This window comes from Lampetra planeri, chromosome 44 (genome assembly GCF_965212315.1).
Source record: "Lampetra planeri chromosome 44, kcLamPlan1.2.h2, whole genome shotgun sequence".
Lineage (NCBI taxonomy): Eukaryota > Metazoa > Chordata > Hyperoartia > Petromyzontiformes > Petromyzontidae > Lampetra > Lampetra planeri.
The window spans coordinates 2,797,430-2,821,156 of record NC_136150.1 but is presented as its reverse complement, the minus strand read 5'-3'; the positions used below and the strand labels follow the sequence as shown (position 1 = coordinate 2,821,156).

The 23,727-nt window shown below is 51.5% G+C and overlaps 1 protein-coding gene across 1 annotated transcript; it reads right to left on the bottom strand.

Moving 5' to 3' along the window:
- Positions 1-6,791: 6,791 nt before the first annotated feature.
- On the bottom strand, positions 6,792-20,975 carry RPN1 (ribophorin I). The gene is made up of 10 exons (XM_078614378.1): positions 20,628-20,975; positions 16,610-16,674; positions 15,293-15,599; positions 13,785-13,994; positions 12,427-12,619; positions 12,083-12,182; positions 10,712-10,850; positions 10,121-10,240; positions 9,530-9,775; positions 6,792-7,643 (listed from the first exon to the last, which is right to left on the bottom strand). The coding sequence occupies exons 1-10, from the start codon at positions 20,895-20,897 to the stop codon at positions 7,461-7,463; spliced, it is 1,833 nt and encodes a 610-aa protein (XP_078470504.1). The 5' UTR covers positions 20,898-20,975; the 3' UTR covers positions 6,792-7,460.
- Between the last annotated feature and the right edge of the window lie 2,752 nt (positions 20,976-23,727).

The following is a 23,727-nucleotide window of genomic DNA, read 5'->3' as shown; positions in this document are numbered from 1 at the left end:
TAAAGAAGAAACCCGATGCCTGCCGCTGGAAAAATCGGGTTTTTCCACCCATGGCTCGAGGTCAAACACCAGTTGACGAGTGTCTGAAGCTGTCCTGGGCTTTCCCCTAAGACCCAGGGATTGGGGAACCTTTTTTCTGCCAAGGGCCATTTGGATATTTGTAACATCATTCGCGGGCCATACAAAATTATCAACTTAAAAATGTGCCTGTTATATTTGGTCAAACATTTAATTAAGTCGCACCTAATGCGATGGCTGGAACTGCTTCTCTTTGGCGAGGCGTGTGATGTTAGCTGCTGGTGATGATGATGCTGCTCCTCGCAACTGCTGCTCCAGGTTTTATTGAATTTCAAGTCCCGTCTGCGGTTGCCTTGGCAGGGCCAGAGCAAATGATTTCGCGGGCCTCATACGGCCCATGGGCCGTATGAATGATGGGGGGGGGGGGAGGTCATCCTGGCCACCCACTCACGGAGTGTGCTGTGCCGGCCTTGATAGGTGCTCGCTGACAGCGCTTGTCCCAACGATCTATTAAGGACATACGGGGGGGGGAGGGGGGGGGTCTTTGTCTTTGTTAGTTGCCACATCCGCCAGTCATCTCAGGCAAGCCAAAACACCTGAGTCTGCCCCGTGATCTCCCTTCAGCAGAGAGACGTCGGCGGTCCACATGGTCTCAAAGTGCACCTTGCCTGGCACATCACTGGTGACGTCACCGCCACTGAGTGGAAGTCGGTGGTTGTTATTAATGCGGCAAAGACAAAGATCCCCCGTGTAGCCTGAGCAGACCGTTGGGGCAAGTGCTGTTAGCGAGCACCTATCAAGGCCGGCATTAAGCCACGTCCTCCTGTACACCGGGCGAGGTAGTCAACATTTCGCCCATGGCTTTACAGCTAAATGTGGACCCCCACCTGTTCCTGTCTGTATGGGATGTGGGGGTGCTTCCCCCACGCACGCGTCCACCCCCCCCCCCAATGTGAACACTTACTTGATACATCTCAATAAGTAGAGGCCCGCGGAGCTTGGCTAATTATTGCCGTCCGGCTCGCCCCGTGCCTTCCTCCTCGCGCCTCCCGAGTCGTTACAAGCTGGAATTGTTATTTCAACTGGCATTGGATCAATAAAAAGGCTGAATATTTAATATATTTACCGTGTACTGTGTAAATAATATCAGCACTGTCCAGAGTGGTTCCGATGTCTCGTGACTCCCCAAATTAATTGGACCCCTAAACATTGTTTTCCCATCGCGTATGTGTTTTTTTTAATCAACCTTAATTTAAATACATATATTACGTTTTAGGGAATTAAATTTTGGGTCACAAGACATCTGGACCACCCTGTCGACAGCCAAGGTTAATCAATCACTGCACGTTGTGTACATGTCGTAATGCGCCGGCCAGCACAAAAGTTTACCGTCGTAGAAGGGCTGTCTGTAAGAGGAGGAGGGATCAGGGGGTGGGGGAGGGCGGGTGAATTGATTTAATTAAATTTTTACCATCAAAAACCTCATTAATCTTGGCGGGAAACGTTGCTCAAGTGGTTTTCCACCCAGGGTGCGTCGATTTAATTGGGCCCAACTTGCGATTGATGGTTTAATTGGACACAACGCCGCACTGATTTAACACCGCCCTAATGAAATTTGACAAATCCCGCTACCCTCGCCGCCGCCCTACAGCCGAGTTTTCACGCTTGCCAGCAACTGCGTCATAGGGGAACCCCAGAGACGGCCCCGTAAAAAAACCCAACGAGATGATCCAATTGTGAATGAGACTCTGGTGTTAAGCTATGGTAAACAATGACGTAATAATGTTTTTTTACCCTTTTCTATGGCAACAAAACCGACACCTTTTTCAAGGAATCATGTTTGCATTCACCACAATACCTGCGGTCAGAATGCAAACAAAAAACACAACTCTGATCATGTATGCATTGTCCTTGAAATTGATTGGTCCACACCAGAAGACAGCTTTTCTTCGAGCCCAGTCTCACGTGGTGTTGAACCAGATGACGCCAAAAGGCGCACAACTTAAAGACAACGCACCATCAGAGTATTGGGAGCTCGGGGTAAGCATTAACATCATGATACCTCCTTTTCCAGTAGCAAAATAGGTAAAAAAAACTATTATATGACGTGTGAAACTAATTATACGGCAATGCTGTCGCTGCTGCTGGGTTTTGCAGTGGTGCACAATACACAAAAAACAAAGTGAAAAAAAAACTCGAGACATTTCGAGATGTTTGTTTACTTATACCAGGTAAAGCCCACCCAGCAATTACCTCTTTTTCAGAAGCGACCTGGCCACAAATGATCGCTCAACGAAGCGGCTCACGTGGAAATGTATAGCAGCCAAATACTCGAAACGCGTCATGTTGATTCTAAATGTGGACGGAAATACCGGACCCGGAGAAAAAAAATCCACGCGACCACGGGGAGAGAGATACACACACACGCGCGAACTCCAAATATACAGCAGGCGTCAGGGGTCGAGATCTAACCCATGGCATCCTGCATACCAGTCGAGGAGCTAGCATCTCGCCACCGCGGCACCCAATGATTGCTATGATCAGCATCATCATCGTCATCGTCGTGCACCTGTCTTGAACCCAGGATATACGAAACAGAGCTTGTCTTCTTGGTGCTTTCGGTTTAGTCGCGTAGAAGGGAGATAATAAAATAATAAAAATAAAACATAATAAAATACAATTCTCACGTTTCGGCCACAACGCAAGCAGCCGTCCTCAGGTGAAGAACAGGTCTGTCGGAAAGACAGCGTCTGAATGAGACGCTGTCTTTCCGACAGACCTGTTCTTCGTCTGAATGAGACGCTGTCTTTCCGACAGACCTGTTTTTCACCTGAGGACGGCTGCTTGCGTTGTGGCCGAAATGTCGTGAGAATTGTATTTTAATGTTTTATTTTTATTATTTGTATTATTTCCCTTCTACGTGACTTTACCGAAAGAACCAAGAAGATGAATCCCTGCAGTCACGAAAGCTCCAAATCGAAAGAGCTTCTGTCGACAAGGCAATGATACTTCTCCAAAAAACAGCCCGCGTCCTCCCGTCGCACGACGCGGTGCAATTCAGAGATTCATTTCGCAAAAAGCCATCACCGCGGCGGTCATGAATCGCCACGCGATGCCTTGCGGGATATTTTTTGTTTATTTATTAAAGCGCATTACCACGTCGCTCCGGGTAGCGGAGACGCGAGAGCATCGTGATGCCCCCCCCCATCTGCAGCATTTACGACGTCCTCAAACCACCGGCTGCACACTCCTCTGTTACGAACCCCCGCACGGCAGTCATAAGGCCTATGAGCGAGAAACGCGCGAGATGGTATCAGGCGCCGACCTCGTTTCATTCGTTTACGGACGACCTCCCACCCCCGTGTCTTCAATTCCGTAAAATTGACAACAACAAAAGTATCATTGGGATGAACGACGGTGATACGGACGCTTGGCAGGAATCAACCTCTGCTGGTTTTCAATGTTCTTCTTAACGTGGGGTAAAGGGAACACTCAATGAGGGGCAACTGGCGAACGATCGATGCCCAAATCTTGACTTCGAAGCAGCCTCGCAACGAAACGCAGACAAGGTGGGCCGCGGTCATCTGACGGCGGAATCACACCACTGGTTGAGTATGGGTCCTGATAAAATCCGGGGCGGAAAAAAAAATCTGTTTAAAACCACCTTTTGTAATTAAACCGGGCTCTCAAGTGGAGAGTCGGTGGTCTCGTCACCGATGTCCGCGCGCGAAAAAAAAGCATCATATTAAATTTGGATTTTCAGTGAACGCATGAAAATTCCAGCTGTGATGATGGATATATAGAAATTTCAGTTCGACACGTGACGTCATCTGGTCCAACCCATGTGAGACTAGGCTCTAAGGAAAGCTGTCTCGGGTGTGGACCAATCAACTTCAAGGACAGTGCATACATTATCAGAGTTATATTTTTTTTGTTTGCATTATGACTGCAGGTATTGTGGTCTATGTAAACATGACTCCTTGTAAAAACAAGGTGTCAGTTTTGTTGCCAGATAGAAGGGTAAAAAAACAATTATCATATTTTTACTGGCAAATGAGGTTCCAATGGGCAGGGGTTGTGTCGAAAAGTGCAGCTCGTGTGGAGATGATCGGTTGAGTGCATCTCAGATGTAGTTGTGTGACATCTCCTTCCGGAAGCCCTTCTGGATTACGGGAGTGGATGCACTGCTCTGCTCGAGTCCCGAATTGAGGTATTTTCTTCGTTCCAATGACGTGATGCCAACAAACAGCACAATTGGAAAATAACTTGGGAAAATACAAAACATCAAAACGTCCAATCGGGCATGGGACAGTCATTGATCACAAGAGTTTTGGAATTGGTCAATACACATTTACACTTTGGTTAAGAATTTTTTTTTTTTTTAAACCCACAAAAAATCTTTTCAAAAATCTGTAGCTGCAAACACAGCGCAGGCGAAATGATGCAGTCAAAAATAATAAACAAAACTACTAAAAGCTGAACTACACGCCTTTTCAATTGAAGGAGCCCGTATCGGCGGGATGCGAAGTACTTTTGATTGTAGCAAGCCAACAAACGGCTTTCAATAGTTCCGTCTCTTATCAGCTGGTTATTTGGAAATAAATTTAGCCCGAATTGCCGGAGAGCACGCTGCGTTGGGACGAGTGCCTTAAACGACGCGAAAGCAACACGTCCGTTCAATTCCCGCGACAACATAACATTTTTCGATTTAAAGCTTTCGTGACTGCAGGGATTCATCGTCTTGGTTCTTATGGTAAAGTCACGTAGAAGGGAAATAATAAAATAATAAAAATAAAACATAAGATACAATTCTCACAACGTTTCGGCCACAACGCAAGAGGACGGCTGTTTGCGTTGTGGCCGAAACGTCGTGAGAATTTATGTTTTATTTTTATCATTTTATTATTTCCCTTCTACGTGACTTTACCGAAAGAACCAAGAAGCACAACATAACATCTACGGAAATTTCTCCTCGTGGGCCACCTCGTTATTGTGCATGCACTTGGCTAGCGGGGGACAAAACGGTGCGTTGGTAATAACCAGGGGAGGTCGCGGCAACCTGCGGATCCGGAGATGTACGAGGCGGCGCTTTAAAAGGCCTGCTGCTTCGCGACGTCATTTAGTAAGGAGGCCACCGTCTCGCATTTACCACACAGTGCATCGCCGGCGCAACGCGTTAGCTCGGCACGTACAAAAAAAAGAGACCGACATCGAATATTGTGCTCGCGATACGTGCAGAGAACTCTTCCCCGCACCCTGGGGGTGGAGTGGTGGTGCAGTCGTTAGCCCACTGTGCTACGGACACGGCAACCCAAGTTCGAATCCCCACCCAGCCTATGGCTGTGTTGGAGAGCCAAGCCACAACACACAACCAGTGTGCTGTACTAGTGCCGAATTGGCCACGTTCTCCGTTTACGTGACAACCCTCACTAGGGTGGTGGCGGGTTTAACGACACATTTATATATTTACGCGATCTAACCCAAAAAACGTCTTATGGATGATATTGGTCGCGAAAGCCTACTACATGTTAAAGCTGGTCTATGGTCAATCGGCCCCTCCTGGCCCGACACGGCATTTGACTGCCTCCGTTCACACCAAGGGCTGGTCATAATAGGTTTTTTTTGGGTTAGATCGGGTAAATATGAATGTGTCGTTAAACCCGCCACCACCCGACACAGACAATTAAGTAAGGTTCGTCACGTAAACAAAACATGGACAATTCGTTACTAGTTCGGCACTAACCGGTGTTTTGGCGAGTAAACCCACAACATTTACAAAAACACACTATTATCTCTAGTACGGATGTTGGTCACCGTCTAAAACAGGCTGCACGATTGAAACATGTGAACCCTGCAGCCACTCGGAGGGCTTGTGTATACACACACACACGCACAATGACAATAAGAATCGATTCTTTAATCCAATTGTGACGACGACGATACCTTGACAAATCATCGAGTCGCTGAAGTGGTGGTGGAGGAGGGGGTAAAGGAAGGGGAGGGGGGCGCTGCAACCAATGCACACCTGTGACACAGCTCGCCGCGCGAGAAAAACTTGGGCGCGTGCGACATTCACTGCGAAGACCGGAACACCGTGCGCGCCGCCGCTGGTTAACGAGATGAAAACGAGTCTCGGCGCAAGTGAAAAGTGCGGCTTTACGAGACGCCGTCGCTCGTGCGGCAGCGCCGAACGACGGCGTTGTTTCCGCCGGCGTCAACGTCAAACGAAAGGGCGATGATTTTTTTTGTTTCTTTTTCAAACGGTACTTTTTTGCGTGTCGCGGTTCGAGAAAGCGAGGAGGGAACGCGTCGACGGCGGTGGGCCGTCGGCCGCACAGCGCGAGTGGGCGGGCGGGCGGGCCAACGGCGGTTCGGTCAACAGGGCGTGTTGAGCTGGAGCACTGAGGCACAACTGCCGGCACCACGTGTCTGAGTTTGGGGCTTGGGGAGAGGGCGAAGGGTGAGTTGTGGAAAGATACAGTGAGAAACGTCACGCGTGAGCGATATAGAACAAGCACGCACACCTCTGTTGCAGGAGTCCGGAAAAAAGAAATCTTTCGCCGTGACACTCGTTCACTCTCGCAAACGAGACGCATCCTGGTCTCGAGTTCTCACTAAATTCAGCAAGACTAAACCGTGAGCGAACGTGGATAAAAAAAGAGCTTAATAAACAGAAGTTCTCCGAAGTCATCTTGCAGGGCGGGGTGGGGTGGGGGGGGTCATTCTCTGACACAGGGTGATGCACTGCTCGCTGCAAGAGATCGGAACGGATATTTCTTGGTATCGTGACAAGGTTTATTCGTCTTGTGGTTACGATGCCAACGGCACAATCGTAACAAAATTGTGGGAAAGGATACAAAAAAAATATTTTCAAGAAAACTAAAATAAAAAAAACAAATCCAGGATCACGCCCCCGCACTCCGCACGCTCACTCACCATCTCGTCACTGCACCTCGCGACGACTTAACCGGCCTTCGACGCAGAGAGGGGCAACGCACATTCAAACCGCAAATGACCGAAGTACCTCATCGTGGACTCAAACGACCGATTCAACTGCGTCTCGTGCAATTTGGATACGAATTTCACCACGTTAAAATAATCGATCGCAAACGAAAGAACGTACATCGCAAATTTTAAGCGCTCGCAATTCAGACGCCTGGCCCCCATTCCCCCCCCACACGCCCGCGTAAAGAAAGGTTCCCCTTGCAGACGCCGCAGTTTCAGAGAAAGCCGGCGGGCAAGCGGCGCGACGCTCAACCCAAACGAGGGGCCTCTGAACAAAACACGCCGCCCCCCCCCCCCCCCCATTAACCATGAGCGCCGCGTCGACCGGCAAGCGAGTGAGCGGGCGAGTAAAGAAACGCGAGGATTTTAGGGCCGGACCGGCTCCCGCGAGTCAAGCGAGAGGTGGTGGGGGGGGGGGGGAAAGCGGAGTGACATCATCACAGCGCGTCCAGGATTCCGTCGATTTTGAGCACCACCTCCTGGCGCTTGGCCGTGTTCAGCTTCTCGGCCTCCAGGTACGGCTGCTTGGCGAGCTTGGACTGCACGAGGCGTTCCGCGTCTTGGCCCGCTTTGTTGACGAGCTCGCGCAGGCCCGAGTCCAAGCGCTGCAGCTCCGCCACCTGGGGGGGTGGGCGGGGAGGTGACGCACCGCCGGGCAAATGTTACGTTTCGATGTCCCTCTCTCCCACCCTCGCTCGCGCGATCTCGCTTACCATACGGGGCAAGACCTCTCACTCTACATGCGGTTATGAGGTAGGGACGTGGAACAACGTTGTGCGTGTACCGTGTGTGCGTGTACCGTGTGCGCGTGTACAGTGTGTGCGTGTACCGTGTGTGCGTGTACCGTGTGCGCGTGTACCGTGTGCTTGTACCGTGTTGTGCGTTGACCGTGTGTGCCTTGTACCCTGCGTGTTCATGTACCGCGCGTGTACCGTGCGTGTTCGTGTACCGTGCGTGTACCGTGTGCGCGTGTACCGTGTGTGCGTGTACCGTGTGTGCGTGTGTACTGTGCGCGCTACTCGGCAGGCAGCCGTCTCCTCGTGCGGTTTTGCTTTGTGCGTCCGTTTTTTTGGAACTCATCTACGACCACTACCACCACCACCACCACCACCGCCGCCACACAGAGCGGTGCTATGAAGAAGCTCCATCGCCCAAAACCGTCACCGACTTCCACACGGTTTCTTTGAAAGCCACGTTCCCGCCGAATGCGTCGCGTTTTGTTGTCGCCGTTGTGAACCGCACGCAAAGCCGGGATAAAATCGAATTCCTACGACATCGCCAACTCTAAAATCTCTCAAAGCGCGAAACAACCCGAATTAACAACAACGCCGCGCTATCAAACACAGCCGGGCGGGCGCTTGATCACCGCTCTGGATTCTGTTCCCTTGAAAACAAAAAAAATCACCGGACTGTTACGAGCAATTACTCACTCAAAAGGTCCTTGTCTAATTAAAGCACCAAACCTGGACACTCTCTTCATTCGCACACACGCAAGGGGTAGAGTCCCCTAGTGTCGAGGCACAGAGGGCCCATCTCCGTGGTCTAATTACGCGAAGACCTTTTCAACGCTCCGCACGATTACCCATCACACATCGGCCGGGTGGCTCTCCGAAAGCGGCGGGGGGTGGTGGTGGGTGGGGCTGGGAAGAATCTCAGCACGATTCACGTAAAGAGAGAGCAACGCGGCTGCCCAGGAAACACTCCAGAGAGGTTTCCTCTCCATCTCTATCTCCGTATGCCAGTCGAACCGCATGCACGCGCGCAGATGTGGAGCGCCTTCACGTACGAATCGAAAAAACTTCCAACTGAAACCAGGCAAGAGCCCCCATTTTAACCCACTCCTTTTTTGCGAAGGGAGACCCTGGGGAGAATAAAGGATTAAGATACGAATAACAATGATTTGTCGTCCTTTGTAAAGGTGCTTAGTTTCTTTTTGTGCTGCCAAATTTAATGGTATTGGGGTAAACAAAGTCCGAATTCGTGCAATGCGAATGTTGTCATTCTCTAGGATAACTTTGCATAGATTTGACATTTATCCTCGCTTGTGTACACACATCAGCAACATGGTGCGTGGGGGATGGCCCCCATCTAGCAGCGGATTGACTCCAAGGGCTGTCCATGAACAACACCAACTACCGACCAACCTAACCCACACCAAGGTGATGAAGAGCCACTCACGCGTTGCGCTTCTTACAGGAAGACTAATCGCATCGCTGCCGACGCAGTGCTGTGACCCAGAGTCTGTTGTAGGGGGCACTTGGGTCATCCCGGTGGTCGGGCGGAAAAAAAAAACCATCGATGCTCGTACCACTTTACACAGGTCCCCGTAGTCCGTCGGCATAACGACGTTCAACTCGGCGCGCTCACTCAGCGAAGCTTTCGGTCACGTGGGACTGCGGGGACATCGTCACCACACGCCCGCAACGCGTCGCTCGTGGCGGGGAGGCGGGGGGGGCGGTGGGGGTGGAAGTCGCTCGTCCGTACTTCGCCGCGCGGGCCTACGCACCTTTTCGGCGGCGTCGGAGCCCTCGGTCTTGAGGCGGGACTGCAGGCCGGCGATCTCGTTGGTGAGCGAGCGGTGCTCGGCGTCCAGCTGCTTGCGCGCGGCCGCCAGCACGGCCGTCTCCTTGGCCGACTTGTAGCGGCTCACGGCCTCGTCGAAGGTGCGGTAGGCGGCGAGGCGGCGCGACACCAGCCCCACCGTCTGCTCCACGATCGACGCCACCTTCATGCGCGTCTCCACTGCCGGGTCCTGCGCGGCAGGGTCGTGGGGGGGGTGGGGGGTGGTGGGTGGTGGAGAGGGGGAGCGGGAAGGCCGGAAATAAACAAGAAAAAAAACATTTACGGACGACGAAGCAGGAGCCAGGGCCAGCCCCCTATACGTTTAAAAAGGTAAAGGTGCAGCCCTGCAAGTGCTTTGCTGGCTCCACTCCTGGAGCGAGGGCCTCCACTGTTGAGCGCTCGAGAGCCTCTCTAAGAGAGGGCGGGTGGGGTAGGCGGGGCAGGGGGGGGGCAGGAGGGGCAAGGGGGGGCAGGAGGGGCAGCCCCCCCTCCTCCCGTGGCACTGGGGCATTTGGAGCGAGGCGGGGGCCGTCACCTTGGTGATGGAGAAGTCGAGACGCACGTAGACGATGACAGTGAAGAAGAGGATGTAGAAAGCGGCGACGACGAGCAGTGGCTCCTGCAGCATGAGCACCTTGTTGAAGGTGTAGTAGAGCTGTGGGCACGCAGGGAGGGGACATGCACACGCCAGCATCACCGCCGTGTTGGTTCGATCGGCGGTATAGACGACTGGACAAAATTAAAACTATTTTCAGAACCAGAATCTCTCGGCCTCCACCACTCCGAAACACTGAAAAGTGTGCGACGTTGTCATTTGACTTGACCGACATTAAGTGTTTGACCTCCGGTGTGGTCAGTGGGTGGGCGAGTAGGCGGGTGATCGAGTGAGTGAAGGGGTGGGTGAGTGGGTGGGTCAGTGTGTGAGCGAGCTGTTGTGGCGTGCAGTGTGGTGGTGGTTGAACGCAGCGTGTACGTACGTTGAACCTTTTTCGTACCGTACGTAGTCAACCGCATGCGAAGTTCACGGTAACGGTAACCACGGCCACAAATCCGGATAAAATTCGCAGACTGCTGATTTTTTCTTTTTACAAAAAAAAACAAGGGGGACCGGGCAGGCGTAACGCACCACAAAGTCCTGGATGTGGTTCTCCACGAGGTTGCTCTTGTGGGCCACGATGACGGGCCGCCCGAACGTGTCCAGGTAGGTGAAGTGCTGCTCGTCGGGCGAGCGCGACACGGAGTACGGCGGCTGCACCTCGATGTTCCTGCGCGCCAACGGTGCGGACGTTACGCGCGCACGTTACGCGCGCACGTTACGCGCGCACGTTACGCGCGCACGTTACGCGCGCACGTTACGCGCGCACGTTACGCGCGTTGCGCCCTCCTCTCCCTCGGCGAGGCATCGATCCCCTCAACCATCATTCGCCCCCCTCCCTGAGACTCGTAATACAATGAAGCGATGCTTTCATGACACCGGTCAAAGCAAATGTACTGCAGAAGCGTCATCGGCAGATGCTTAATATTCGAACGGCGACGTGGCCGGTAAACGTTTTTAACGGCGTCGCCCTGAAATTTCTTGCCGACTCCACTCCTGGCAGAAGGGCGTCCACCTGCGGGAGCTCTAGAAAGAGCTGTTAAAGAGGGTATTTTTGGCCTACTCTTCCACGCCCGCCAGACTTCTTGTACGAGGCGTTAATACCCGCGCGCTTTATCCCATCACCATCACACGAGACCTACCAATCGAGTAACTTGCAGTGTACCCATTTATATCTGCTGGGTGGACAGAGGCGGTGTGCATCGCAACTATTTTTTTCCCAGGTAAGGCCCACTGAGCTACGTAGGTCTCTTTCAGAAGCGACCTGGCCACAAATGATAGCTCAACGAAGTGACTTATCGTGTGGAAATTGATAGCAGTAACCAAATACTGTAAAAGGATGTTGTTTATAAATGTTGCGGGGAAAAACTGGAGGCGCCGGAGAAAAATTAACGTGACCCACGGGGAGAAACACGCAGACTTCACATATACAACAGGCGTCAGGGTCGGGATCGAACACACGACCTTCTCTATACCAGGCGAGGTAGTTAACATCTCCCAGCCGCCGTGATGATGAGAGATAGACACGCAAACTCCAAATATACAGCAGCAGGCGTCAGGGTCGGGATCGAACCCACGACCTCCTGTAATACCAGGCGAGGTAGTTAACATCTCCCAGCCGCCGGCAGCACCCAGACGGAAGGACTGTCGAAGCCCCCGCGGAGTTTGAACCGAAGCGGCGACCTCGGGATTCGCGAGTCGAGCGTGCCGTCCGTTAACACCCCACGGGGCAGCGGCAGCAACCCTACACGTCCTGGAGGGAGCCCGAGCTAACTGCTGACCGCATGCGTGACGGGGGAGGGGGTCTCGTAGCAGCTGTGCTCGCAGAGAAAAACGACGGGCGCATGCGACTTTGACAGACAGAGAGTGAGAAATAAGTATTAAATATCAAACGCAACGTACTTGGCCCCCTCGGGCAGGATGATCTTGACCGTCAGATCATCGATCACTTGGTCGTCGAAGACGTGGTCGACAAAGCGCATCTTGAGCGCGTACTGCTCGCCTGGGCGACGAGCAGAGGGGGGGGGGGGTGGTGGTGGGGGGTGTGTGGGCGGTAAGTGGGGCGGGGGGGGAGAAGACGATGAGCGGTCGTTACAGACGGGGGGAGGGGGGGGGGCAGTGGAGGGGGGGGGTGGGAATACCCGCCGGTATTTTACCGATCCCGTGACGTTGCTCGAAAAGTGTGGCGAACCCCATTTTCGTGCTTGGGAGGGGGGGTAGCCGGGGGGTTGCAGGCCCCATCGTACCGTGGTGGAAGAGGTACTCGTAGCTGGGCAGGTTGTAGCCGATGTAGTAGTGAGTCTTCCAGCCGCCAAACAGCGGGAAGCGAGGCCGCACCTCCATCTCCACCGAGTCGTCAAGCACCAGCAGGTTGCTCGTCGAGATGTTTCCGATCTCGTCGCGGTAGTAGACGTCTTGGGCAGCCGCGGGGAGGATCGTCTGCCAAGGAAACGGCGGTCGTCGTCATCGTCGTCGTCATCGTCGTCGCAGTCTTCAAATCCAGAAGCCCGATTGTCACATGCTCATATTCTCTCTCTCCATGTGCGTCTATATTCCACGCCACTCGCCTAGTCACATCCACTGCCTTCGCACAGAAAATCCACAGGCCAACGTAGAGACCCACAGACTCGCGTTCGCTTACGTGATTTATGGACAAAATGTTTCTTACTAATAGGGTTTTGCCCCTTTTTTCTGGCAACAAAACTGACACCTTTTGCAAGGAATCATGCTTCCATTAACCACAATACTTGCAGTGAAATGCAAACAAAAAACAATACTCTGATAATTTATGCGTTGTCTTTGAAACTAAATTTGTCCACATCAGAGACAGCTTTCTTTAGAGCCTAGTCTCATATGGTGTTCGACCAGATGACGCCAAAAGGCGCACAGTTCAAAGACAACGCACCCCTTTTTTCTGGCAACAAAGCTCACCCCGAGCTCTCATTACTCTGCTACATGCTCATATTCTCTCTCTCCATGTGCTTCTATATTCCACGCCACTTGCCTAGTCACATCCACTGTCTTCGCACAGAAAATCCACAGGCCAACGTAGAGACCCACAGACTCGCGTTCGCTTACGTTATTTATGGACAAAATGTTTCTGCTGAACGCGCCGTTCGCCCAGCGCGGCGTCTCTACTACCAACGCGATTTAAAGCTTTCGTGACTGCAGGAATTCATCTTCTTGGTTCTTTCGGTAAAGTCACGTAGAAGGGAAATAATAAAAATAAAACATAATAAAATAATTCTCACGACGTTTCGGCCACAACGCAAGCAGCTGTCGTCCTCAGGTGAAGAATGAAACACCACCAAGCTTGGAGCGTATATTTAAGCTGGGTTGGAGGGGGAAGAAGAGCGCCTTGACAAAATAATTTGCATATCAAGATATGCAAATTATTATAGACCCACAGACTCGCGTTCGCTTACGTGATTTATGGACAAAACGTTTCTGCTGAACGCGCCGTTCGCCCAGCGCGGCGTCTCTACTACCAACGCGTCAAAACACGGGATCCTTCTTGTAATCGGGAAGGCCCAACTCTACTCCGTCCCAGGCGTCGTAACTTGAATGGGTGGTGGTGGTGGGGGGGGGTGGGGGGGGGCGGCACCTTGAAGGACTTGATGGAGGAGACGCCGCTGTCGGGCTGCCGCTGGTAGTCGTAGCGCGAGAAGGGCCCCTGCAGGACGGCTCCCGAGTGGCGCAGGTCGAGCGTCTCCTCCACGGCGATGTTGCCCCAGTGCGACACCTCGATGACGCGCGTCAGCCGCGTCACCGTCAGGAAGGGAGAGTTGTTCTCGTAGTGCACGCGCAGCGGGTCCTGTCGCGATCGCGCGGCGAGACAACCGGGGTCGGGGCGGTGACCGTGAACGATTAGAGCGGTGGTTCTTAACCTGGGGTGCACGCACTCCCTGGGGGTGCGAGATGCCCTTTCTGGGGGTGACGAGACATGGTCAGATTTTTTTTAGGAGGTAAATCATCGAAACACAAATTAAGCACGGGCACGTAACTAACAACTTACTTTGTTTCATTAAACCTATGTATTTATTGACACTGTAATTTTTTTTGTTACGATTGATAACCAAAGGGGTGCAGCAAGGCTGCAGAAAATGTTAAAAACCACTGATTAGAGCAAAACGTTGATTTGGCGGCGGCGGCGCATTTGCTGCTACTACCGCTGGGTAGGCAGTGGCGCACAAGGACAAGTGACATCGCACAAAGCGTTCGTCATTGACACTGTGGCCTTGACGGGTGACGTATCTAGCAGAGGCCGTTCTTCACGGCAAACAAGATTCCGGATGGAGGGGATAATGAGATGCTGTTTTATTTAAGACCGGAAGCAATATGAGAGCTTCACCATTCTGGCCCGATGAAGCTGATTGTAACTACCAGCGAAACGTCGCACGCAAATTTTAAAATGCTGTTGAATCTCTCTTCAGCACAACGGTGGGCTAAAGAAGTGAATTATTTTGTCCTTTGAAAAAGTGACACATTTTTTACTGGTAGGCCGTGTCGAGTGGTGGAGGGTTACAACACATTCATAAATAACGCGATCTGACCCAAAAACCTTTATTATGGGGATAATGAGAGTTGGGAGACTGCACATCGTACCATGGGGCCCGAGGAGAATTACATTTCTAAAAATGCTGCAGAGCAGAGAAAGAATGACGGCAGGCGTGTAACAATTGGGCTACTTACAAATAACAACAATCCTACGTTCACTATAAAAACGTTGGATTTTTGCACACAGCGTTGGTGTACGGTGCTTTTTCTGCAATATTTTGCTGTCTTTTCTTGGATTTTCTGTTTGCACATAGTCACTTTAAGATGTTTTCTTGTTCATGTTTTTTTGTTTGTTGCGGTTGCACCCTAAATGGCTCACAGGGCTATACCTAATAAATGAAACTTGAGATACATATAGCTTCAAATCGTGCAAGCGTTGTCTTCAGTTTAGTAACGCTGCAACCAAGAATCTATCTCCGGGGAAGTTAAAACACTCATAACGCAAAACCTTCCCCCCCACCCCCCGTGGCGCTACCCAACCCCGACACACACGTCCACCAAAAAGTGGGGGGGGGAGCGGGGGCAGTTGGTGAGGTCAAGGGAAGTGCGACTCACGTAGCTGAAGGGTGCCACGTCGGTGTAGGGGCCGTACTCGATGCTGTCGTCCGTCTTGGTGGTGGTCTGCAGCTTGGAGTAGGACTCCACGGTCTTGGAGGCGAGGCGCACGCGCGTGTTCTGCGTGAGCGTCGTGTAGGGCGAGTAGAAGTAGTGGTTGCCCTCGAAGACGACCAGCTGCCGTTCGGTCTGCGCGATCTTCGACGGGAACGGGGAGAGCGAGTGCGAGAACACGGTCTCCGTCGCCACCGTCACGCGCTCGCCGGGGCCAAGCGGAGACGCCAGGTGAACCTTGTACGCCGGGCCACTGTGGGCGAGACAAAGACAAAGATCCCCCTTGGTACAGCTTTAACAGACTTTTGGGGCAAGTGCTGTTAAGCGGGCACCTACGAAGGGACGGTACACGGCATACGAGGGGGTGGGTGGATAGCACCACGCGACGGAGAGAGACGCACACGCAATAATAATTCCATTTATATATCGCTTTTCATCAAGGATCTCAAAGCGCTGGGCATAAATTGTTGTATGAATATATTTGAAGAATCCATTTACTAAATGAACATGCGCATGTCGTTTCATTCCCTCTTTGATGCATTCGGTAAAAGGAGGAGCAAGCATGTAACGAGTTGGCTTGCCGCGATATTGCTTGTCATAATGATTCCATTTCAAATTTCACGACATGACAATTATTGCGACATCAATTTTCCACAACTTAACGATTGCATTTCGCATTACCGTTGTATTGTTTTTCCACCTTGCTGCACTCTAAGAGCCCCTTGCAGTGACAGAAGTGACGGGAGGTCTGGGGTTAATGGGTGGCCCCACGATGGTACCTGAAGGTCCCCGTTTTGCCCAAGGAAATGAACGGTCTCCCACCTCTGGCAAATTCACAGGGACAGAAACCCGTGATAGTAGTAGCAGCGATAGAAGAGTGATGAGGAGGCGACTGACCACCAGTGTGCAAGTGACGGAAGTGAATATGAAATATTCAAAGGGAAGTACCGATATTTGTTTAATCCGGTGAGAACTCAAAGAGAGACCAGGATATAGACGCAATTTGCAATCGTGCCCTGGGCCACCAAAAATTACGAAGGCAACACAAACAAAATTACGTAAATCAATGAAGCAAATAGAAATAAGAACAAAGGCCACCGTAACATAAAAGTGTTAATTATTTCACAAACTTAAATATATGTTAAATAATAAATCCTTTGCCGCAAAGTGAGTTGCAGAACACATTGAACAGATACAGGGGGTGTGCCGTTGTACTCGTGAAAAACATACGGGGGGATATAGGTGGTGACCTGCACGGGTTACCTGTGTCCCTTGATGGTCGTTTCCGAGATAAGGAGAGAGGGGTCATCATCGTCACTGGATTTTAACTGTAAAAGACAAGCGTGTCAAGAAAGAATTAACAAGCGCGTCAACGAATTAAACGTGCACAACCTTTCATTATTGCAGCTTTGTAACAGTATGTCAAGACATTTTTTTTTTTTTACACAAAGCATTTTCAGATAAACCAGTCTTTGGACGTGGCTATCCATCCGTTTTCTTGTCCCAGCCAGCAAAACTTTTAGTTATTATTTAGCACGGTTGTATGCCTTTATGCAGCGAAGTGCTTTGTGAAAAAAAAAGTACACGTTGATGGGGCGACGCGACAGTAAACGCTTCTCCAAATGACTCCGATTTCCAATGCACGTGTCACACTTTGTGGAAACCGAGAAGAGTGTGCTGGATTCATTTTTTTGCCAATGAAAAAAAAAGCTGTCGAGTTCCCGACTGAGGGTCTGCCATGGAAAACAAAACCTTGATAACCCACGGAAGGTCCTTGTTGAGAAGCAAGCGGTTGCAGCGAGTGATTTTTATCGTTATCAAATTCGTTGCATGTGCAGCAAAATCGATCTAAAGGGGACTACCACCAAGTGTTTAAACGAGGGCAGCACGTGTTATCATTTCAGTGAAATGGCAAAATAAATCCGCTGCTTGCTCGAATTTGCATTAAGCCAATGCTCATCCACCGTTAATAGGCCCTGAACCGGTCTCATAAATTCTACATTCTTAAGGCCATCCATACAAAGTGGTACTGGTACCTACTTTATCGAGCCTGGAGAGATGATGTGCTGAGTCAACTCCACCGCCCCTCCCAGCCCTCACCGAGATTTAAACCCGCTTCGCTCTACCACCGAGTAAAATGTGAATCGTCAAGTGTTTTTTTTTTACAGGATATCGCCACAAATTATGCAATTCATATTCTTGGTGTCTCTCCATGCAGTGCACATCGTTTGACCATGCTTCACCACGCTGGTCCGTACGGGTTTGTGAAGGCGGGGGGGAGGGGAGCACATGCAGGAACACACAAGTTACCTGAATTCTGACTCTGAATTCTGAATATAACAGGCCAAGAGAGAGGTTTTTTTGGGTTAGATGGTATAAATATAAATCTGCCGCTGTGGTTCTATCAGGTGCAAAGACAAGAGGAGGGGTTATAACAGGCCAAGTTGTGGGTAGCTAATGTAGCAATTGATGAGGTTAATAAAGGAGGGGAGTGGGCAGAGCGGTGGCAGAATGGTTAGCACACCAGTGCTACCAAACCCAGATATCCACGCTCGATTCCACGGCACTACATCAGTGGCGAGCGATTATAAAAATAAATCTGCCACCCGCGATCACCGTTCAGTAAAATCACCGCACTCTTCCGCTTTCGTGCGGATTAATAGCGGCAGATTAAAGATGTAATTGTATATGCTGTTATCCACGCAATTGTCTGTTCAGAAGCAAAAGAGTGGATTTCGTCCGTTCCCTCCTTTGCAGGAGTGAAGGGACAGGAGCAGCATCAGCGGCGGAGTGTTTACGATGCGGGTCGATGGTTTGGGATTCATGGCCGCACTTTTGATGCCCTATTTGTGGCATCGCCCGGCCGCATCAGCCGCATCGGCCGCATGGCCCGGTCCCGATTCTGGTGATGGTCTACCACCGCACCGGCCGGAGCGGTGAAAATATGGGGCCCGACCACAAGCAACATTTGACGCGTGCGAATTATTATTGTAAGTTTTTTTTTGTTTTGCCCACGTCAATTATGACTCGGGCGTGCGATTACAGCTGGCCTCTGTAGCTGGCCTCTTTCGTGTGGATTAATAGTGCCACAAATGGGGCATCAAAAGTGTGGCCACGAATACCAAACCATCGACCTCTAAAGAGGCCAGCTAGAACTTTCAGGCCTTCATCGAGCGGTGGATCGAGCGTGACTGCCAGCGTGCGCTTAAGGCCTTCGCAAACCTGTCAACCCCTTAGCGGTGTTGCTTGCCCTATTACAAACCAACTCGGAGCTTATTGGTCACCCAGTGCCCCTTAAAAAATCTCAACGTTCATCCGACAAAATCCCATCACAAGGAAGAAACTCAAACAAATAGACAATAACCACTACGACACTCACCACGAATACACTTACCACTACACCCACTACTACAAACCTGTCAACCCCTTAGCAGTGTTGCCTATCTTATCACAGACCAACTCAGAGCTTAGTGGTCACACCGTGCCCTTGTAAATCTCAGCGTTCATCCTACAAAATCCCATCACAAGGGAGAGGACACCAACAGACAAGACACTTTCTGCCCGTATTGAAACGGCTGTTAACGCCGTATGGACGTGCAAACTCTAATTTCCCTGTACAGGGACACGGGGTGAAGACGCGAATGGGTCCCACAGAGAAGTCATCCATCGAGCAGTGGATCGAGCGTGACCGCTGCCTACGTGTCAATCGGCCTGCGGCGCAATTCCCTACAGCGCATAGGCACCCGCGTGGGGGGGAGGTTAAGGCGGCCATCCCATTGGCCGAGACCGCGACGACTGCGCGGCTTTCCCATTGGTGGAGACGCATCCGGGGGGCGGGGGGATGAGAGGAGGGAGAAAGGAGGAGCGGAGGGAGAAGAGCGGGAGGGAGAGGAGGGAGGGGGGGAACGGAGGGGGCGGGAGGGGGGGCAGGGGGTGGAGGGTGGGGAGGGGGGCAGGGGTGGGGGGTCAGGGGTGGGGAGGGGGGCAGGGGTGGGGAGGGGGGCAGGGAGGGGAGGGTGGGGAGGGAGGGTGGGGGAGGGAGGGGAGGGAGGGTGGGGAGGGAGGGGAGGGAGGGTGGGGAGGGAGGGGAGGGAGGGGGGGCAGGGGTGGGGAGGGAGGGGGGCAGGGGTGGGGAGGGGGGGCAGGGGTGGGGGAGGGAGGGGGGGCAGGGGTGGGGAGGGAGGGGGGCAGGGGTGGGGAGGGAGGGGGTGGGGGGCGGGGGTGGGGAGGGGGGGGTGGAGGAGGAGGGAGGGGGGGGCAGGGGGTGGGGAGAGGAGGGGGGGGAAGAGAAGGGAGGAGCGGAACGGGGAGGGAGGTGAGGGAGGAGGGGGTCGAGGCAGCCCAGCCAATGGGAGCGCGGCACCGCGCCACCCGACTCCTATCCGCGCTACCAAATCTATACCGAGGCCGAGGACGTTCCAAAGCGAAAGCCATGGCGGGCCCAGCGGCAGCAGCAGCAGAGGCAATGAATGGGAGGGAGGGAGGGGGGCGATACGGGATTATGGGTTTTATACTATAAACTCTCGCGTTTTTACAGACCTTAGTATCCACCGTTAAGACGAGGGGAGAGGGCAGAGAACGGAAGGCACCCACAATATCGGGGCAGATACAAGACGCAGCAGGCTTGAGTGTGGAGGGGGGACAAGGCAGAGAGAGATGCCGACTAAGGACGTCCTCTCGAACCTGTCCGTACAATGTCCACAGAGGGTCAACGCCCAGGGTCGCTCCATGAAGACCTCACCTGCGACGCGTCTAGCGTGTCAAATTATTGGGCGATGCGCAAGGGTCATTGCCCGAAACGTCGCTTGCATTACCACCCCTCCCCCCCCCCCCCCCCCCCGAAGGCAGTATTATTTATGTATTTTGCATTGTGTATCTTATGTGTTGTATTATTATACGTCGCCACGCGCCACGTTGGTCAATGCGAGCTGCAGGGGAGGGCCCGGGAAAGACGAGCTTTGTGAACCACGGCATCGCAAATCAGGCGATCGCGGTCAAAGCTCATTGAGCTGTAACCCGTTCGCTATAGGACTCGGAACAAACCCACGGGTAGCAAACACAAGACATCACACAGAACGACGTGGACACACACGGAAAACGTCAAGCAGAGGGGCCCGATCACCTCCCCCACTCTCCTCCCCCCAAAAAACTTTGCGGCCTTTTTTCGAGTTGCAAATTCATTCATGGCCGTCATCAACGACTTGAATTCTCCGACCCCCGCGAGAGACACCGTGGGGGGGAGGTTGTGAGCGGCAGACATGAGAGAGACACACACAGAGACACACAGCGCGCCCGTGCCTTGGCGCCCCACGAAGGCGAGATGCGGAGCGATCTCGGCGTCGAAGACGAGGAAGAAGTGAGACGCCGCCTCCCCGCCTCGGTTCAGCAAAGTCACGTCCGCCGTCGACTTGGCCACGTGCGTCGACAGGTCGAGCAGCCTGCGAACCTCCTCGTTCACCAGCGTCTCCTCGGCCCGACTGACGGCGGCGGCCAGGAGGAGAGCCCAGGAGCAGAGCACGAAGCCTCGCGTCGCGAGAGTCGCCGTAGCCATTGTCGCAGCTTCACTCCGTCGCCGCTTGTTGCTCAGGAAGCTCCGTCAGCCACTCACGACCGCCCACGTGGCGACGTCGACACGTGGGCGGGGGCAAGTTCCGGGAGAGCGTGCCACGTGACGAGGCTCCCGACCAATGGGAACGCACGACTGAGGTGCGGGGTGGGTGGGAGCGGCACAGGGCGGGGCTTAAGTTTTTTTGTATCGATAACCCGGATTGATTCGAATTAATCGATTATTTAAAAAAAAGTTTCGGAAAATTATCGAAGATTCTTCTTCTTGGTAATTTCATAGTGGACGTATTAGCAAGCGACGTGAGAGTAGGTCACTGCGTGCCAGGCGTCACGGTCCAAATTTGAAATTCCAAAATGATCCCCCATAATTTTCAATCAATGCACCCCCCCACTCCACTCCTGAAAGAAGTGCCGGATTAAGCTAGTGCGGGGCCTGTAGCATATGTTATAAAGGGGCCCTAAATAAGAAAAAACAAATATTAAAAGACATTTTTATTTGCATAGTAATTTTTCATTTGCTACACAGCCAGATAATACGGCAAATCGCTACCTTTAAACACCCAGTCGTTCATAAAAGTTAAAGGCGGTATAGTACTATAGTAATTGAGCAAGTGCAGAATCACTGAACCGGAATTGATAGCTTGAAAGCATTTAGCTCGGGGCCCTTGCAAGTGCAGGGCCCGTAGCATATTTAGCTACTTGTGCAACTGGCGCACAAAAGTTGATATCAGAGCTCTACCCCACGAGATCAATTCAAGTGACCTTCCGGTCCACGCAGTAGTGAGAGCAGCACCTTCCCCAACCGCTCTACTGCAGAGAGAAATGTTTGCCACGTGACAGTACCACCAATACAATATTCTATTTAGATTCTCGTAAGAGCTGGAAATTTAGCCACACCAAGTGCACAGCCAAAATTAATGTGATGGGGAGGTTTTTTTTGGCAGGCGGTCGTTTTGGGTTAGATCGCTTATATATAGATGCGTCGTTAAACACGCCACCACCCGACACGGCCAATTAGTAAGGTTTGTCACGTAAACACAACATGGCAATTCGTTACCAGTTCTACTGTTGTGTTGGAGAGTAAACCCACATCTATAATTCCAGATGTTCCGGTAAATACAACCAGCATCATCAGGCGACAGCCAGAGTTCTGGAGAAATGCTCCTCCTTGGGTCTTAACGAGAGGGGGTAAATGTGACGTAGTCACTCGTGAGCCAATCAGGTGCGAAGGCCAGAGGGGGTGGGGGAGGCTAATGTATTCATATAAATTATAATGGTTACCTTTACCGGTTGGGTTATTTATTGGGTGATCAACATAAATAATGTGCATTCTTCTTCTTGGTTCTTTCGGTAAAGTCACGTAGAAGGGAAGTAATAAAATAATAAAAATAAAACATAATAAATTTATTTTATTATATTCTATTATTTGATTTGATGTTTTATTTTTATTATTTTATTACTTCCCTTCTACGTGACTTTACCGAAAGAACCAAGAAGATGAATCCCTGCAGTCACGAAAGCTTTAAATCGAAACGTGCATTCTGTATATTATCAACATATATAATGTGCATTACGTTATGTGAATTATGTACGCCGATTATGCGATCTAACTCAAAAAGCTATATTGTGGATAATATTGCTTCGAGAAAGCCTCCGTGTTAACCAGGCAGTCATGTATGACCGGGCTGAGACGATCGACTGACTGCACAGTTTTATCACGGGCGGTGCCTGCCACGGTTCGAACGCCTCTTGACCCCGACCCGACCTCCGCGATAAATGAAAATACTTAGATACGACTTTTGCGAATGAATTAACGCATTCAGAGAACGGCAAGGAAAGTTGTACATTCATTTAATAGAACTGTATATCTACGTTATAAAAACGGATACATTTTGACATCACCGTACCATGACAATCCCAATTACACCACCACAAACAATGTAACTTGCGTATTTACAAGGGCATGAATGCTGCGTCACCGGAAAATGCACACGCAATCCGATTATTATTACTATTGTAGATGATAATGGAGGGCTTCAATGTCCCAACGAAGTACGCGTTAACATAAAGCACCTTATCCCAGCCACCATATAGAAAATATAATGCCGACAACATTCACGGACACAAGCCTCGATGCAAAACCCCAAGGAGCAACATGCAATGAACAATGCCACGGCTAAACATTACAGCAGATTTAGTTCCACCCCCCCTCCCCCCCAAAAAATAATCCCCCCACATTCACCACCAAAAAAAGCCACCTACACACATTCTCGTTCCGTGGAGCTTTGCTTTTTGCCAACATCCATCTCAACGGGCGCCACCTGCTTCGTTACAATCTTCCACCACCAGGCGTCGCGATCCCGGGCTGGAGGTCGAAGGTTACTGTCACGGCCACTGCCCGCCAATGTGCTGGGGTGAGGGCCTTCCCCACTAGAGGGAGCTCTAGAGCCTTGAGCTGTCAAAGCCAGGAGGCCCATGTGCATAGCGACTCCTCTACTTACGAACGAGCGCGGTTCCAGAGGTCTGTCCCGAAGTCCAACTTTACTCTTGTCGATTTCAAACATTGTAGGAGGCATCTACACGAAACATGGGGAATGGTTTTAAAAATTATATATCATGGATATCTAGATGCCACCGGTTCTTCGCGTTCTGCAAATGTAGATGCCACCACAGCGGCGGTTGAACTTACGACTCTCGGTCCGAACGGGCGACTGGACATACGGACAGGTTTGTTCGTATCTCTGAAAGTTCACAAGTCGAATGTTAGTAAGTAGGGGAGTCCCTGGATACACTTTGAAAATCCGCCGCTCTCTTCG

Excerpts from the sequence above, each read along its gene's own strand:
- RPN1 (XM_078614378.1), bottom strand. The coding sequence starts at position 20,897 with ATGGCTACGGCGACTCTCGCGACGCGAGGCTTCGTGCTCTGCTCCTGG. Across the intron at positions 10,851-12,082 it reads ATCCTGCCCGAGGGGGCCAA|GAACATCGAGGTGCAGCCGC; the intron begins GTACGTTGCGTT and ends GTTGGCGCGCAG. Across the intron at positions 10,241-10,711 it reads ACCACATCCAGGACTTTGTG|CTCTACTACACCTTCAACAA; the intron begins GTGCGTTACGCC and ends GCGTGCCCACAG.